Genomic DNA, 18,714 nt, shown 5'->3' with positions numbered 1-18,714 from the left:
CTCATTTATTCATCTACTTTAAGCATATACTCTTATGAAACTGCAGGTTATTACAATAATCCTGCCAATGTTTTTATCTGTTTGCTATTTGTAAATATTCAATAAAAAGTTTGTTATCTTGATTTCTTAATCTTCCGGTGAGTTTTGCCATTTCTGCATATATTCCATAAGTTTTTGTATCCGTTCTTCCTTTGCTGGGACTTCTGCTTCTTTCCATTTTGAGGCAAGTAACATACTGGCCTCCACTGGCTTGTAATGTCTCTGCCACCGACAATGTGTACCATAAGCTGAACAAGGTTAACTATTTAAGGGAATGCAGAAAGGGGGGAAAGAAGTCCAGTTTTAAAATATCAAAATGAATGTAGAATCAGTGAAATGTATATATCTGAGAAGTAAAAATGATTTATTTTTATATAAAAAAAGTGATTCCGAGAGAAGGTGGGCTCGGACCTCTGCGCGCTGCCTAAGCTGGTGTACCGAATTGGCTATAAAATTTGAAAGCTTTTCTTGGCCCGGCGCCACAGCTCCTCAAGGAGCCGGGAACAAGCGGACCTATGTTAGCTGCTGCTTGCTCTTTCCGCCGCTGCGCACGGCTGGCTGGGAGAAACCAGCCGAGCGAGCTTGACTTCACCGTTGTTAAATATATGACCTTCAGCACCTAGCGCCAGGGGAAGGAATCGGCAAGAAAATGATTGATATCGTTATCTCTCTCTCCCCCCCCCCACTCCAAACAGGAACATCTTAAAGATTAAGCTTTAAAAATAGGTCTTTATCCAGGGCAGGGTGATTTAATGGCTAAGACTTCCTTTCACCTCTGGGCCTCGTGTAAAAAGGGTGTCTCTCGAGTGGATGGAGATCGCTTGAGAGCCCCTCTCTTCAGGGTACTTAGAAGTCTAGTTTGGCATTGAGCCGTATACTGATTAATTACTGTTCATATTAATAATTTGAATAAGAATAAGTCATTTTAGCTACTGAACCAGGTGACCCTTTTGTGCAAATGCGCAAGTTACCCTGTGTTACTCAGAAGTAAGTCCTGCTGCATTGAATGGGGATTACTCTGCAGTAGAGATGCCAGGGCAAAACTGTCAGATGGGTACGGTACAAAATAATAATAATAATAATAATAATAATAATAATAATAATAATAATGCTGCTTTGGGGGTTGCATTGAGCTTAATTTAAGTGCGTCTCTTTTGCACCTGACTTCATGGATTATGGATCTCGGAGTTCCATTTTTTATTATTTACAAAATCCTGCAGCCTTGAAGGTCCTCCCTCCCCTGTAGTAACAGACATAAGGCAACACAAGACCAGTATGCTAATGGGGAATTGCACCATAAGCGCAATTAGCTCTTTATTCCTGCTGCGTAATTCCTTATCCTGATATTAAACCTTTGGCTTACGAGGGGGGGAGCTAAGCCACTTACAAACTCACTTGTGCGCTGAAAAGCATGGAAATTGCAAGCTAAGGGACCTGGGCTTAACCCCTGTGCCTTGTAAGCACATTTTTACAATCACACAGATTGTGCTTATGTGACTCGGCGGACCTTCAGACGCCCCTTTTATCGTGCGTTCGTGATTTGCGCTCATGACTATCCCACTTTCAGTGCTTGGCCTTTTGCGCCTGCAGCGGTTTTGGGGCGGATGTACCGCTCTGTTTTTGATCCATGCTAGTTTCCTGCTGAAATCCTTCAACTTTTCATGCCACAAACCTTCCAGGGTTGTTGTTTTTCTGCCACGGTGCAAGAGTGCCACCTCCAGGGGGCCAATAATGCAGTAACAGTGGGGGGACGGGACGTGGCCGATTGGAAAAATGAGAAATGGAGAGAAACAGGGACAGTCCCCCCATCCCTATTTAGGATGGAATGTCCTGCCCTACAAATATTCCCCTGGAAATTAGAAACGAGACGTTGCTAAGAGAAGCAACATTGGCTCCCAGTATGTTTCCAAGCACCATTCAAAGTGTTGGTGCTGACCTTTCAAGCCCTAAACTAGGGGTTCCCAAGCTAAGGCCCGGGGGCCAGATGCGGCCCAATCGCCTTCTAAATCTGGCCCGCGGATGGTCCGGGAATCAGCATGTTTTTACATGAGTAGAATGTGTTCTTTTATTTGAAATGCATCTCTGGTTATTTGTGGGACCTGCCTGGTGTTTTTACATGAGTAGAATGTGTGCTTTTATTTAAAATGCATCTCTGGGTTATTTGTGGGGCATAGGAATTCATTCATATTTTTTTTCAAAATATAGCCCGGCCCCCCACAAGTTCTGAGGGACAGTGGACCGGCCCCCTGCTGAAAAAGTTTACTGACCCCTGCCCTAAACGGCCTCGGCCCAGTAGCCCTGAAGGAGCATCTCCACCCCCATTGTTCAGCCTGGACACTGAGGTCCAGCTCCGAGGGCCTTCTGGCCGTTCCCTCACTGTGAGAAGTCAAGTTACAGGGAACCAGGCAGAGGGCCTTCTCAGTAGTGGCACCCGCCCTGTGGAACGCCCTCCCATCAACATTAATGTTTGATGTTTTATTGTGTTTTTAATATTCTGTTGGGAGCCGCCCAGAGTGGCTGGGAAAACCCAGCCAGATGGGCGGGGTATAAATAATAAATAATAATAATTCATAGAATCGTAGAGTTGGAAGAGACCACAAGGGCCATCCAGTCCAACCCCCTGCCGAGCAGGAAACTGTTGGGGTTAAAAGCAAAATCAGCAGAAACTGGTTGAGGAACTTACACATAGAGACCAAGACTTAAACAAATGCTTGGTTTAATGGAGAAAGTAAATTTAACAAAAATTAAATCAGGCTTATACAAAATACCCACACAACCAAACCACCCACCAAGAGCACACTGGGAAAACGCCCAGCACAGAGGCAACACACAACACCCCTGATATACCCTGCATCATCAGCTTCACAGCAACACCTGTAGAGCTGCTCCACAGCTGCAGAGCCCCAGTCATTAAATCTTTCCTGACTCTTAAAGGTACAGTGAAACAATAATGACACTTTTACACAATCATTCAACAGAAACACCATCAAAGCATTCTTGACATATGCCTGTCAAGCCTCTGCTTAAAGACCTCCAAAGAAGGAGACTCCACCACACTCCTTGGTAGCAAATTCCACTGCTGAACAGCTCTTACTGTCAGGAAGTTCTTCCTAATGTTTAGGTGGAATCTTCTTTCTTGTAGTTTGAATCCATTGCTCCGTGTCCGCTTCTCTGGAGCAGCAGAAAACAACCTTTCTCCCTCTATATGACATCATTTTATATATTTGAACATGGCTATCATATCACCCCTTAACCTTCTTTTCTCCAGGCTAAACATACCCAGCTCCCTAAGCCGTTCCTCATTATTATTATTGTTATTATTATTATTCCCTGGCTCCCTGACATATTGGCTTTGTGCATGCAAGGGAGGTTGCACACCCCCCCCCTTCAACCACAAGAGAGTGTTTGAGGCGGGAGGAGACCTTTGGGTCTCTGTTTGGAGGCTATCCCAGGGCACGGTGGGCCATCCTTTGCAGATGCGGCTGCCTGACCTGTCTGAGAAGAGGCACGGAAGGATGGGGAAGTAATTAAACTTCCCTCAAAAGCAAATATTGGCTCTCCAGAACAAGAGGGTTTACAGGTAGTACAAGGTGAAGAGATTTGGGTGTGTAAATAATGCGGCCGCAATCGGATCATTAGGAGTGCTGGAGAGTCAGTGGTCTTGGCCCAGGGCAGGGCAGGAGTCCAGAGCTTCACTCAGCAAAGCATCTAGAAGGAGTGTTTGTTTGTGTGAAGACTCATTAGGGAGCAAGCCAAGTAAAACACCTTCCCATTAAGTCCGTTGATCCCTGCCTGAAATCCTTGGGAGCTCCTGCCAGTCTTTGTGGACTAGGGACCAAGAGTTGTGTCCCACGTCCAAAAAGATTTCTGCATGTGCTACAGGGGGAAGTGAGGGGCAGACAGGGCTTGTCCACCTGGGAAGGGAGCCCCTCTAGGAGAAGGTAAACTCTGACCCTAAACCTCTGCTGCCTTGTGGGATATCTTCGGGAGAAGAAAAGTGTTATGTACTGAGCTGAATCCTAGAACAATAGGATCCAGAAGGCAGCAGTCTGATTGGTCTGCAGGAGCCACCCAATCCAGCTCCAGGTGGAAGTGAATCAGCAACCTGGTTGGCTTGCAGGAGCAGCCAATCTGGCTGCGGGCAGAAGTCAATCAGCAACCTGATTGGCCCACAAGTGCAGCCCTGAAGTAGCCAATTACGCAAGGCCCATTGTGTAAATAATGTATATAAGCAGACGTTTTGGGGGAAAGAGCCATTCTTCTCTTCTTCCTCTATTGCTACTACAAGCTGAATAAAGAGCATGAAATTCACTCTCGACTCCGAGTATATTTCAAAAAGGCAAAGGAGTCAACCCTACACAAATCCAGAACGGAGTCCCTAAGGCGGTTGGACGGCGCCTTGTACGCCTCCTTCCAGCAGCTCCTGCAGCCAAAAGTCCTTCCAGCAGCTCCTGCAGCTTCAAAAGTCGCATCTACGCATGACCGGAAGTGCGTAGATGCGACTTCCTGTGTCGGTGGCGGCCATTTTGGTGCCCATAGATGGGCGGGCCGACACCGGAGGTTGCGTCGACGCACTTCCGGTCATGCGTAGAAGCTACTTTTGATGCCGGCGGTGGCCATTTTTGGTGCCCATAGAAGGGCAAAGCGACACCGGAAGTTACATCAACGCAACTTCCGGTGTCACACGGCTGCCGGTCCCGGATTCTGCAGTCCGGGACTTGGAAGGTAAGCCAAACGTCTTGCTCTGCTTCCCTTTGGGCCACACCAGCGAGTCCGAGAGAATCATAGAATTGTAGAGTTGAAAGAGATCCTGAGGATTGTCTAGTGCAGTGTTTCTCAACCAGTGTGCCTCCAGATGTTTTGGGACTACAACTCCCATCATCCCTAGCTAGCAAGACCAGTGGTCAGGAATGATGGGAGTTGTAGTCCCAAAACACCTGGGGGCACACTGGTTGAGAAACACTGGTCTAGTAGACAATGTGCTGAGATGCATTAAGAAGAAACACTATTTCCTGAATTTGGGTTTTGTCAACTCGGGCATTGCTTAAGGTAGCCTTCCCCAACGTGGTGCCCTCAAGATGTTTGGGTCTACAACTCCTTTCAGCCCCAGCCATGGTGGAAGGTTGAGGGCCGAAAGATCTTGGTGGGAAGTTGGTTTAAACTATGGCAATGCCTTAACCACGTGTTGGTGTTTTGAGATGCCATCTTTTCAGCGAAGTCATTTTTCTAAAAGCAAAGCTGGATTAGAAGAGTTGAGTTAGTTTTAATCCTGAGACTCTTGTCTCAAAAGTCAGTTTCCTTTTGGGAATTATAGGGACAGACCTACCCAAACAGTATAGAAATTTATTCATGTATGCGGCTACAGCGGCAAGAATGTTACTTGCCCCCCCCCCCAATGGAAAGGAAGTCCCAGTGAAAGAAGAATTGATACAAAAATAAGCAGAAATGGCAAAGCTTGCTGGAATAAGAAGGAATCAAGATAACAAACTTTTATTTAAATATGTGCAAATAAACTGTAAACAGCTAAGGGCATTGACAGGATTGTTGCAATAACCTGCAGTTTTATAAGAGTACTTATTTAAAGTAGATGAATAAATGAGTAAGTTAAGTTAATTTGGAATATGCAGAAAATATAAAGAAATGAATTTAAGGAACCACAGAAAGAGGGGGAAGGAAGTTGAGTTTTGAAATGTTTAAAATGCCTGTAAAATTATTGAAATGTATAAAATTGAAAATCATTTAAAAAATCATTTTATGGCCTACAAAGAAATAATGAGACACGCAGCTTTTTGGCAGCCCATTGTCATCTCCCTTAAGTTTGCCTGCTTGAAGTAAGTCAAAGTAAAACCAAACAGCAATAGTTAGCCATTAGGAAGTTTGTTCTGGTACAACGATAAGAGTACTCACATTTTGATACTCTTAAGTAATCTGGGTGCGTTGTAAGTAAAGTTATTTTCTATTGTTGCCCATATGTTTCCCTCCCTTTTCTGCCTCCTTGACGTGCCTGCGGCAGGGAATTTGTTACCGTCTTGAGAAATCTGAGAATCCCAGAAACTGGAGAATGGGTTTCCTCGTAGCTGCCTTGCAACATCTATCTAATGGCTTTTGTTCTGTTTTGGAACGGACTGTGCAGAAAGGCTGACCCAGGGACAAATGGGGTCGCAGTGGTGGGAAAGACGTTGAAAGCCACGAGATGGAATTGTGCAACGCGAATGCTCACGTTAAGGCAAATCTGTGGGTCTCGCAGCTGTGAAAATGAAAGGCGAGTCTCGCCAAGAGACTTGAAGTTCGCTGACGTGCTTGATGGCCTTTTGGCCACTGCACTGGGGTCTGTTTATTAAAGCGCTAGGGACCTACTTAAGCGACTCTGGATTGCTCTGTTGTATTTTCACGTGCGTGCCAGCTGGTTGAGTGCCATCTCATACACACACACACACACACACACACACACACACACACACACACAGGGACCCAGGTGGTGCTGTGGGTCCAGTCGTGTCCGACTCTGGGGTCGCGGCGCTCATCTCGCTCTATAGGCCGAGGGAGCCGGCGTTTGTCCGCAGACAGCTTCCGGATCATGTGGCCAGCATGACAAAGCTGCTTCTGGCGAACCAGAGCAGCACACGGAAACGCCGTTTACCTTCCCACCGGAGCGGTCCCTATTTATCTACTTGCACTTTGATGTAGTTTCGAACTGCTAGGTGGGCAGGAGCTGGGACCGAGCAACAGGAGCTCACCCCGTTGCAGGGATTCGAACCGCCGACCTTCTGATCGGCAAGCCCTAGACCAGGCATTCCCAAACTTCGGTCCTCTAGATGTTTTGGACTACAGTTCCCATCTTCCCCGACCACTGGTTCTGTTAGCTAGGGATCATGGGAGCTGTAGGCCAAAACATCTGGAGGGCCGCAGTTTGGGGATGCCTGCCCTAGACTCTGTGGTTTAACCCACAGCGCCACCTGGGTCCCTATTATTACATTCCTCAAAACTTATTAGCACTACCGAATTTATCTTAATGTTCCCAGCGTTTTCAGCTGCACACGGTTATTTGCTATATATTCAGCAGGTGTTTGCAATCCTCTCTAAACGTATGTTCTTCTTGTTCTCTTATTCCATATGTTAAATCTTTAAGCTGCATATATTCCATCAGTTTAATTTGCTGTTCTTCTTTGGTTGGGACCTCGCTCGTCTTCCATGAAAGCTGTCGTTTTTAATGCCCTTCCTTGCCCCAGGCGGGGGCATCAAGTGCTTGTGGGTTGATGGACGGCCTACTTTTGACGGAGAATTACAGAATCATAGAATTGGAAGGAACTTCTAAGGGCATGAACCCCCTCCAATGCAGGAGGCAATGCCACCTCTGCCCAAATGACTTCCACCCATCTTGCGGGCCATTGTGCAGTTGCGATGGATGTGGTGTGCCCTTTTTACGGGCTTTGGTCTCCACCTGAGGTTGAGACTCCATGCCACCTGCCAACTGGTGGACGCATCACATTTTCGTGCCATGCGCTCTTGGCCAGAGGTCGCCAATGTGGTGCTTCTCACGTGTCATTAGAACTGGATCAGTTAGTAGAGCAGGAGACTCGTGATCTCAGGGTCACGGGTTCAAGCTCCACGTTGGGCAAAAGATTCCTGCACTGCAGGGGGTTGGACTAGATGACCCTTGTGGTCCCTTCCAATTCCAGTGCTGGGATGGGTGACAATCTCATGCAAGCGAATAAAAGGAGAGCCTAGCTGCTGGATCCGGCCAGGGGCCCATCTAGTCCAGCCTCCTGTTTTCACAGCAATCAGCCAGATACCTGTGGGGAAACCCACCACAGGGTTTTAACGCAAGAGCATCTCTCGCCTCCTGGGATTTCCAGCAACTGGGCTTCAGAAGAATCTCTGTCTCCAACTTTGGAGGCAGAGCATAGCCATAGCGGCTGTCGCCATCAATAGCCTCTCCCCCTCCATGAATTTGTCTTTTACTATTTTAAAGCCATCCAAGTTGGGGGCCATCACTGCCTCCTGTGGCAGAGAGTTCCATAGTCTAACTGAATAATTTCTTTTGTCAGTCCTTTCTTTCTAAAATAAGTGGATAATCAGACATGCCTCTTTCATGTGCCCCTTCGCCTTGCCAGTGTTTCCTAAACTTGGGTCCCCAGCTCTTTTTGGACTACAACTCCCATCATTCCCTAGCTAGCAAGACCAGTGGTCAGGGACGATGGGAACTGTAGTCCGAAAACAGCTGCAGAAACAGTTTGAGAAACACCGTCAGCTCCCAATATTCTTACGTAAACTCAGAGTTTCTCCAGCGGTAGCACTCGGTACAGAGGTATTCTGCACCTTTTAAAGAATGTTGTCGAGGCACGGATTTTGGCAGGTGTAGCCTGTGCCAGGGCCAGGAAGCTATGCTTGCTGAGATTCCGTCTTTGACACACAAAAACTATGGACATTGACAGCAGTCCTGCATCCTTTGCTTGGGATGAGCCTAGTTGCTCTGCTGTTCCCTTCAGGAGACGCCAAATCTCTTCCATCATCTCTGCTCATCAGCTGCCTATTTTAAGTGCGGCAATTCGCAGGAGCAGCCAGAGCGTGGAAGATGCACGACTCCTTTGACTCTGGTTTCTAGGGTGAGAGGAGCTCCAACATTTTAAGGTGACTTTTGGATTGGACTATTTTGGATTCTCCGCCACCCCACCTGCTGTTAGTGAGTGCCAGAAAAAGTGTTGCGACAGTGAGAGCAGAATTAGTTTCTTGTCCACAGGGACCAGGTGACTTGTTCAGGGCCATTTCTCAAATGTATGCCATTTCTTTCCTTGGCTATATAGCAACCAGGTGGTGACTTGCATGGATGAATAAGCCTATTCTGGGTAGAAAACAGTGCCGTAGTGGGTGGCGCTGCGGTCTAAACCGCTGAGGACGGCGGTTTGAATCCCCACGATAGGGTGAGCTCCCGTTGCTCTGTCCCAGCTCCTGCCAACCTAGCAGTTTGAAAGCACACCGGTGCAAGTAGATAAATAGGTACTGCTGTGGCGGGAAGGTAAACAGTGTTTCCGTGGGCTTTGCTTTCCTTCACGGTGCAGCATTGTTCCAGAAGCGGTCTAGTCATGCTGGCCACATGACCCGGAAAATTGCCTGTGGACGAGCGCCGGCTCGAGATGAGTGCTGCAACCCCATAGTCGCCTTTTACTGGATTTAACCTTCCAGGGGTCCTTTACCTTTTCCTGTAGCTACAGGGGGGCTCGCCAAGGTTTTGTTTTGTTTTTTTTAGCCCTGGATGAAGCCTCCAGAGGAGCACCATTGGGTTTTATGTGCCAAACTGGGCTTTTGCCAGGTGAAATAAAGCCTAGTTTCGCCCCTTCACGAAGCATCCCATGCTCCCATCCTTCAGTGTTGGCTGAGCAGGGCCAAATTTTGCAAATGTGGGGACTGGAGAGGGTTGTTGACCTCAGCTAAGCAAATTATGAAAGGACTTTCCATTCCGGGTATACTTTCACTTCTGGCAATGGGGCATTGCTGGGGTCTGTGTCGCTGCCGAAACCTGCTGGATTAGAGGAGACAGAAGCTCAGAGTCATAGAATCATAGAGTTGGAAGAGACCACAAGGGCCATCCAGTCCAACCCCCTGCCGAGCAGGAAACACCATCAAAGCATTCTTGACATATGCCTGTCAAGCCTCTGCTTAAAGACCTCCAGAGAAGGAGACTCCACCACACTCCTTGGTAGCAAATTCCACTGTCGAACAGCTGTCAGGAAGTTCTTCCTAATGTTTAGGTGGAATCTTCTTTCTTGAAGTTTGAATCCATTGCTCCGTGTCCGCTTCTCTGGAGTCCTCCTCCAGCCTCCCTCCAAGTACTATCGACAAACTCTAAAATCTGTTGTTTACTTCTGTATCACCAACACAGAATCTAAAGAAAGGGATCTTATCATTTGTGTGCGCTCTGGTGGCTGGCTTTATGTCAGGGGTCAGCAAACCTTTTCAGCAGGGGGCCGGTCCGCTGTCCCTCAGACCTTGTGGGGGGCCGGACTATATTTTGAAAGGGGTGGTGGTGGAAATCAACAAATTCCTATGCTCCACAAGTAACCCAGAGATACGTTTTAAATAAAAGGACACATTCTATTCATGTAATAACACGCTGATTCCTGGATCGTCCTTGGGTGAGATTGAGCAGGTGATCCAGCCCCTTAGTTTGCCTACCATGCTTTATATAGCCGTCGTTGCCCTACCTGACCTGCAATCCAGAATAATGGAGCTTTATCAAGTCTCTGCAAATGGAAGGTGACAAGTTCTCCAAACAAAGGGATTCTCTTTGTAATCCTTCGGTTGTGGACTACCCTGCCCAGGTTCTGCGGTTTCTGCACGCCACGTTTGGTGGCGTGTGGGGATGGATGTTGCAGCCTCCCCGCTCCACATCATCTCCAGATGTTTGGGCCACTTCAAGACCAACTGGCAAAATATAGTCCCCCCCCCACAAGGTCTGAGGGACAGTGGACTGGCCCCCTGCTGAAGAATTTTCTTGACCCCTGTGCAGCTAATCAGTACAGACAATACTGAGTTGGACGGACCTATGGTCTTAGTAGAAACTGCCTTCCTACAGGCTGAATTTGATTTAAATCAAACCGATTTAAGTCATGATTTAAACCAGGCTTCCCCAAACTAAGGCCCGGGGGCCGGACGCGGCCCGCGAGGCTCTTTTATGCAGCCCCCGCTACCCACTGCTGCCGCCTGCTCTTAACAGTGTGGCTGCCCACTTCCGGGTTGCCGGAGCGTTGGAAATAGCTTGCGCGCATGCACAAGCGTCATTTCCGGCACGCTTCTGGGTCGGAGGAGGCCCATGTGCATGCGCACAAGCTATTTCTGGTGTTCCGGTGACCCGGAAGTGTGCTGGAAATCGTGAGTGCACACACGTATGGGTGCACGCTCCCATGTGCTCCGGCCCACAGCGCAATTGGTGCTGGCGGCACCGGCCCTCGGCGACGTAAGTTTGGGGACCCCTGATTTAAACCCACTAGTCAGCAAGACTTGATTTTAATCATCCCCCCCCCCCGAAAGACTCATTCCTTGCTGGTATAATCTTAATATTTACAACCAGACGAAGGTTTCATTTTTGGAACAAATTTTCAGAGTAGTTTTTACACTTATATTGAAAATTACTGATTTGGTTATACTATTAGAAATGCATAGACAGATAATTATGAAATGGTGAGGTTTAATAAGTTAACTGTTTATATTGGGACAACTTTTCTGCTGTACTTTACTAGAAGGAGAAAAATAATCATTTCCTAATTTAAACTGTTTATTTAGCTAAAACAATAACATTGCAGCATATGTATCCATGTTTGTAAACTGATGTGGTTAAACTTTTTTTTAAAAAAAAACTTAGACTGAGTTTTAGCACACATGAAAAACTTAAAACAAACCCTCATTTCCTGATGAATAGCCTTTGGACTATGATGCAACTTAGAAAGATATTTTTCCTCAAAAAGCATTTTATTTTAAAAATCCAATTTAAATTTAAAAAAATCTTATTTAAATTATATATATATATATGTCCACAATCTCTATAGGTCAAAGAAAATACCCCAACAATTGTGACAGGGAGTTGGCAACCGAATATTTATCCACCCATTTTATAATTCCCACCAGCACCGCTAGTTTACAGGACTGAAGTTGCAGGTTCAAATTTAAAAAACAATGATTTTTATCCACCCTGCTTTCCTATGATCCCGTGATAATAATAACAACAATAATAATAATAATAATAATAATAATAATAATAATAATAATAATAATTTTTTATTTATACCCAGCCCTCCCCAGTCAAAACCGGGCTCACACCAATAAAATTACAATAAAACATAAAAAGCAATTAATTAAAATACAACATTAAAATTTAAAATGCAGCCTCATTTTAAGTAATCCATAAATCCAAACCATGAGGGAGGAAAAACACAGGGGTCAGACTAAGTCCAGCCCAAAGGCCAGGTGGAACAGCTCTGTCTTGCAGGCCCTGCAGAAAGATGATCAATCCCGCAGGGCCCTGGTCTCCCGTGAAAGAGCGTTCCACCAAGTTGGGGCCAATACTGAAAAGGCCCTGGCCCTAGTAGAGGCCAATCTAGCCACCTTATGGCTCGGGATCTCCAGAGTATTGTTGTTTGTGGACCTTAAGATCCTCCGCGGGGCATACCAGGAGAGGCGGTCCCGTAGGTACGAGGGTCCCAAGCTGCATGGGGCTTTAAAGGTCAAAACCAGCACCTTAAACGGTGAATAACTCAAGGCAAGCCAGTGAGATTTAGGGCTGAGTGTGTTATGAACCTGAGTCTCCCTGCCCTTATTCTGACACTTTAACCAGGACATGACATTGATATCTAGATACCTATTCTAGGTATCAAGGTACAGTATCTAGGTATCAAGACACACACCACAGCTCTGGACTGTAGCCATTGAAAGAAGCTGACGTCTGGTGTTTGTTTTGCACAGATGGGGGCAATTATGTTATTGGAGGACTGGTGGGATATGATTATTAATTTTGCATAATACCACCCTTCCTCTGAAGATCAAAAGCCCGCCTGTGTGCTTGCTGCCTTGTTCCCTCTCCTGCTGCTTGACTTAGAATATCACTAAACAAACCGATTAAAAATGAATGAAAAAAGCCATTTAAGCTTCCAGTTACGCTGACTTAAGGAGACAAAGCACAGTAAAAGCAGCTTTTGGAGAATTTGCTACTATTGAGGGGAGAGGGAGAGGTGGAACATTATCATCCCTCTTGCACAGAGGTTCTTAACCGACTCAAAATTCTCCTCAAAATAAATCCCCAGGTGCAAGCCAAAAGAGAGAGGAACCTCCTGCCATTTGAAACCTGGTGCATTTATTTATTTAGCAGGATTTATATATCACTTTGGGTGCAGGTGGCGCTTTGGGTTAAACCACAGAGCCTAGGGCTTGCTGATCAGAAGGTCGGCGGTTCGAATCCCCGCGTCGGGGTGAGCTCCCGTTGCTCGGTCCCAGCTCCTGCCAACCTAGCAGTTCGAAAGCACATCAAAGTGCAAGTAGATAAATAGGGACCGCTACAGCGGGAAGGTAAACGCCGTTTCCATGTGCTGCTCTGGTTCGCCAGAAGTGGCTTTGTCATGCTGGCCACATGACCTGGAAGCTGTACGCCGGCTCCCTCGGCAAATAATGCGAGATGAGCGTGCAACCCCAGAGTCGGTCACGACTGGACATAATGGTCAGGGGTCCCTTTACCTTTACCTTATATATAACTTAATTATAACCTCTGAGTAACCCTATAAAATGCACATTACTGATGAAGTTTGATGTTTTTTTTAAAAAAAACTGCTTTTGTTTACATTTTGAAAAACATTGGGGTAACTTGTTTTTTCAACCACACACACACACACACACACACAGAGAGAGAGAGAGAGAGAGAGAGAGAGAGAGAGAGAGAGAGAGAGAGAGAGAGAGTTTTAAAAATACATATTGTGAAATCAAACATTGAAATGCATTTTTAAATTTACACGTCTGGGTTACGTTTGTGAAAAGCAAGTCTCTCCCCCCCCCCAAAAAAAAACTGGTGATGAAAACAATCACAATTTCCGTAGCTGTACTGGATGTACGGCGACTGGCAGAGGCTGGACGTCGCCTGAAAGTGCCTTGTTCCTGGCTTTGTGAATAGTTAAACCGAAAAGCGAATTCTGGTCTTCAAGAGTCATCTTGGGATTTCCCGTCTCTCCGGGATCCGTCAATGTGTAACTTTCTCTGTGCCTATTTACAGATGGACAACAAAAGCTGCTTGCAAACAAGGGGCGTGGGTTGCTTTGGTTTGCTTTGGAGGGGGGCGTGTTAGCTGGATCCTCCCCTTTCCATAGTCCACCTGCTGAAAAGTTCAAGTGCCTGTGGGATCTTGCAACTTAAGGAAACAAAAAGTTGGCAGGGGTCTCCTGGCTCAATCGCAGGCCTTCTGTTTTGCTTATCTTTGGGACCAAGGCTATTTGAAAGGTCGTTGACTTTTGGCGTTGCTGTTTTCTCCCCTAACTGCCATGCACCCTGTCCACATGAGCAAGGGATGCCACAGCGATGGAGTTGCGTCCTTGTGGCTCCTTTGCAAATTGCTTACAGTATTTGCATGGATTCCTGCACAACCAGCCTCTCGCTCACATCTCGGTCTGCCATATGACTTTCTCACATGGGACTAAGCTTAGACATGGCAGCTTGTTCTTGTGTAAAGCTGCATTTTATGCGAATGTTCAGGGAGGCAGGAGAGAATATATTGTTGATTAATATCCTTCCTAACTTGTGCTTGCAAGTTGTATAACTTAGCAGAGTTTTACATTCCCCTTTTAAACGCACAGCAGATAGCTGGTTGCAGGCTTGTTTAAGCCTCTTACTATTAGATACCTGGTAAGTTCCCTTATAGGGACCCAGGTGGCGCTGTGGGTTAAACCACAGAGTCTAGGGCTTGCTGATCAGAAGGTCGCCGGTTCGAATCCCTGCAATGGGGTGAGCTCCCGTTGCTCGGTCCCAGCTCCTGACAACCTAGCAGTTCGAAAGCACATCAAAGTGCAAGTAGATAAATAGGGACCGCTCCGGCGGGAAGGTAAACGGCGTTTCCATGCGCTGCTCTGGTTCGCCAGAAGCAGCTTTGTCATGTTGGCCACATGACCCGGAAGCTGTCTGCGGACAAACGCCGGCTCCCTCGGCCTATAGAGCAAGATGAGCGCCGCAACCCCAGAGTCGGACACGACTGGACCTGATGGTCAGGGGCCCCTTTATCCTTTAAGTTCCCTTATATCCCTCTTAAAAGAATAAACATGTCTCCAGCTGTTTTTGGACCACAGTTCTAATCATCCCTGACTACTGGTCCTGTTAGCTAGCGATGATGGGATTTGTAGTCCGAAAAGCAGCCGGAAACCCAAGTTTGGGAAACCCTGCTCTAGACCTAATCCTTTGACTTGGGGTAGGTAGTCAAACTGACACCCTTCAGTTGTTGTTGGACTACAATTCCTATCATTCCTGGTCAATGTCCATGCTCCCTAAGGCTGATGGGAGTTGTAGTCCAACGACTTCTGCAGTGCACATCATTGGCTACCCCTGGTCGTGTCCTTCTCTGGAGGTGGTGGGTGGGGCTTGTGGGGTTAATGCCAGGATGTGGCCCAGTTCCCATTTTACGCAGAGGACCAAATAGGACCATGGTTTACGTGTGTTAATTCCTACGATCAGAAAGCGACTGGGATTTTGAGATTCTGTTGCATAATTTTCTGCTTTTTGTATCTGCCAAGGACCTGGTGACAGTCTTTCTCCTTTTCTCTCCTCCCCCCCCCTCTTTCTGTCTCTAGGTACGGGGTCCGGTATCCTCTCGGCGTTCCAGGATCTGTCCTGGCTGTCTAAGTCTAAAGTAGAGAAGCAACTGCAGATCATCTCGGTGCTACAATGGGTGCTGAGTTTCCTCATCATGGGTAAGCCAAGGGCCTTTCTATTTTGAAGTCGGTGGTTGATTGGCGGGTCTGTTTGTAAACGATGTCTGTGCGTCTCCAGCCAAGGGGATCGTAGACTCATAGGACTGAAGAATTGGAAAGGGACCCTGAGGGGGCTGGACTATATGAACCTTGGGGCTCCTTCCAACTCTACCATTCCATGGTTCTACCTGTGTACAGAAGGCCAGTTTCTAGACACACTCAAAAGCACCCTTCTCACCCCTCCATCTGACCAACCAAGAAGCCTTAGAAGAGTTGAAGGACACATTCTAGCCAGATAGAAGCACTCCGGTAGAGAGCAAAGCAGGGTTGGCAACAGGTGTGTCCTGGGAGGGAGTCCGCAGGACCATCTTTGGCCCCTGCGTGTGAAGTTCCTCGTTCATGTTCTACAGGGTTTTCATAAAGCACATTTTGTTTTATGCTTAGATTTTCCCCAACCCCAGTCAATTGAGAAATAGCGACTTACTGGTCCGACTGCACTGGCTACCGATTAGTTTCTGGGCCCAATCCAAAGTGCTGGTTTTGACCTATAAAGCTTAGGACCGCAATACCTCAAGGACTGCCTCTTCCTTTATGAACCTACCCAGACCCTGAGATCATCTTCTTATCTCCTTCGTGTGCCTCCTCCTTGAGAGGTCCGGAGGGTGGCAACACAAGAACAGGGCCTTTTCTGCAGTGGCTCCCTGTTTGTGGGAATGCTCTCCCCACATGGCACCTTCATTATACACCTTTAGGCGCCAGGCAAAAATGTTCCTTTTTAACCAGGCCTTTGGTTGACCTGATTGACATCCTATACCTGTACCCTTTTTAAAAGTTACAGGTAGGTAGCCGTGTTGGTCTGAGTCGAAGCAAAATAAAAAAAATCCTTCAGTAGCACCTTAAAGACCAACTAAGTTTTTATTTTGGTATGAGCTTTCGTGTGCATGCACACTTCTTCAGATACACTTGAAACAGAAGAGTCAGACCCTTATGTATATACAGAGGGTGGGGGGGGGGGTGGGAATGAGTGATGGGCTGATGGGAGTGGTAAACCTGTAGATGGCTGTTAACGACTGCTGATGACTGCAATTGGTCCTGCGGGCAAAAAGCAAGGGCTGAGGCGCTAAAGAAAGCTTGATGATCACAGCCATCTACAGGTTTACCACTCCCATCAGCCCATCACCCATTCCCACCCACCCCCACCACCCTCTGTATATACATGAGGGTCTGGTTACTTCTGTTTCAGTGAGACCTTCTGGTATAGGGCGGTATAATAATAATAATAATAATAATAATAATAATAATAATAATAATAATAATAATAATACCTCTTGTAGAACTGGAGCTAGGGATGAGTTCTGGGTTATTTGTGGGGCATAGGAATTCGTCCATCCCCTCCCAAAAAAAGATATAGTCCGCCCCCCCCCCCCACAAGGTCTGAGGGACAGTGGACCGGCACCCTGCTGAAAGAGTTTGCTGACCCCTGGCCAAGATGGAAAGAAGTGTGTGTGGAAATTGGGCTACAGTACAAAGGCAACATTTGCACCCCTTGCACTGGCCACCTCTGCTCCTGCTCCTGCCCCCACCCAACCCTGCCATGTGGCTCTGAGGGGAATATGGCCCTCGTTTTCCCCACCATGGGCAATGCAACCTGAGAACCCCACCTGCAGGGCTGCAGCCCCCCACCTTCTCTCCAGTGCTAAGTCATCCCTTTCGCAGGTGGTTGCAAAAAAAAAAAAAAAGCTGTATTCTGACAGTGGTTGCTTAGCAACTCTGCAAAGGATGGTTTTCCTATGTAGAACTGAGTGGCTTAGCTGCCAAGTCTCCCATTTTCCCTGGGAAATTCCCGTTTTTCCAGCCGTTCCTAGCTGAAAAAAGGGATTTTTTTTGTTTTCCCCCAGTTTATTCTGGTGCGGCGGCCATTTTGGAACTGGGCGGAGCATGCTCAGAAGCGACTTTTGATGCTGCTCTGCCCAGTTCCAAAATGGCTGCAGTGCGACTTCTGGCGCGGCGGCCATTTTGGAACTGGGCAAAGCAGCATCAAAAGTCACTTCTGAGCATGCTCCGCCCAGTTCCAAAATGGCGGCAGCGCTACTTCCGGTCTGCTATTTCCGGCCCGGTCCCTTATTTCTCTGACAGCAACTTGGCAGGTATGCTGAGTGGATGGAAGTAGTTCTGCAACCTCGAGGGTGAGGGCCCGCTGCGGTATGGATCTGGGCCCCTCTCAGGTGAGAGATGGGAGAGGAGCATGAGATGGCCCAGGAGGAGTCAAGATATTGGCACTCCAGATATTAGGAGTGTATCTTATAAGTGCAGGCTTGGCAATGGCCCTTTTTATGTAGGTTGTCATATTGTTGAATGTGATTGGTTTAGGTGTGAGTGGGGTAACGCCTGAGTTAGTGAACGGCAGAACAAACGGATCAGGACCGCAATAACTCAAGAATTGCCTCTCTCCTGACCCAGACCCTGAAATCATCCTCTGAGGTCTTTCTTTGTTTGCCTCCAGAGGGTGGCAACACAAGAACGGGGCCTTCTCTACAGTGGCTCCCCATTTGTGGAATGCTCTCCCCAGGGAGAACCGCCTGGCGCCTTCTTTTTACACCTTTAGGCGCCAGGCAAAAACGTTCCTCTTAAACCAGGCCTTTCTCTGGCGGATGCCCTTTCAAATGTGTTGGGGAGACTCAGGGCACCATTGGGTTGCTTTTATTATGTATTTTGTGTTTTTATCCTGCGATTTTAATCTTGTGAACTTCTATGAGACCAGCGGGAATAGGGTGCTGTGCAGGTTTTTACAACAGCCAAAAATTCATGGGAGATGAAGCAATCAATGGCTTGGGGCCCTAATGGTAATGGCTGGCTGTAAGAACAGTTGCTCTGGAAGAGCAACAGGAGAAGGCTCTTGTGGTCGCATCCTGCTGGCATTTGGTAAACAGAATGTTGGACTAAATGGTCATTTGGCTTGATCCAGCAGAGTGCTTATGTTCGTCTGAACTTTGCCCCGTGGGGCAAAACAACCTGTACCAGGTTGGCCCTTTACTTGCATTTTGAACATAGCAGGAGCTGAATGTTCCTTGCAGGCACCTGTCCCTCCCTCTAGCTCCCCTCGCATATAAACATGTTGTTGTTTTCTTATCAGTGTGCAAAGTGCAAGAGAACAGGGCTCATCCAGACTGCCTTTTGTCCTGCGTTTCTAGGCACAGTTTAAAGCTTCATGTCGGAACATCGTGTTTTCTTTTTGCCCTGGCGC

General features: G+C 47.2%; 1 protein-coding gene across 1 annotated transcript in view; it reads left to right on the top strand.

The window, feature by feature from the left end:
• DGAT2 (diacylglycerol O-acyltransferase 2) overlaps positions 1–18,714 on the top strand; it is a 44,867-nt gene that overhangs the window by 8,947 nt on the left and 17,206 nt on the right. The window contains exon 2 of the mRNA XM_035115823.2: positions 15,351–15,470. Within this exon, the coding sequence (XP_034971714.1) occupies positions 15,351–15,470 (120 nt within the window). The remainder of the gene's footprint in view (positions 1–15,350; positions 15,471–18,714) is intronic.

The sequence above is a fragment of the Zootoca vivipara genome, chromosome 4, assembly GCF_963506605.1.
Source record: "Zootoca vivipara chromosome 4, rZooViv1.1, whole genome shotgun sequence".
NCBI lineage: Eukaryota > Metazoa > Chordata > Lepidosauria > Squamata > Lacertidae > Zootoca > Zootoca vivipara.
This window is presented reverse-complemented; position numbering and strand designations above follow the sequence as displayed.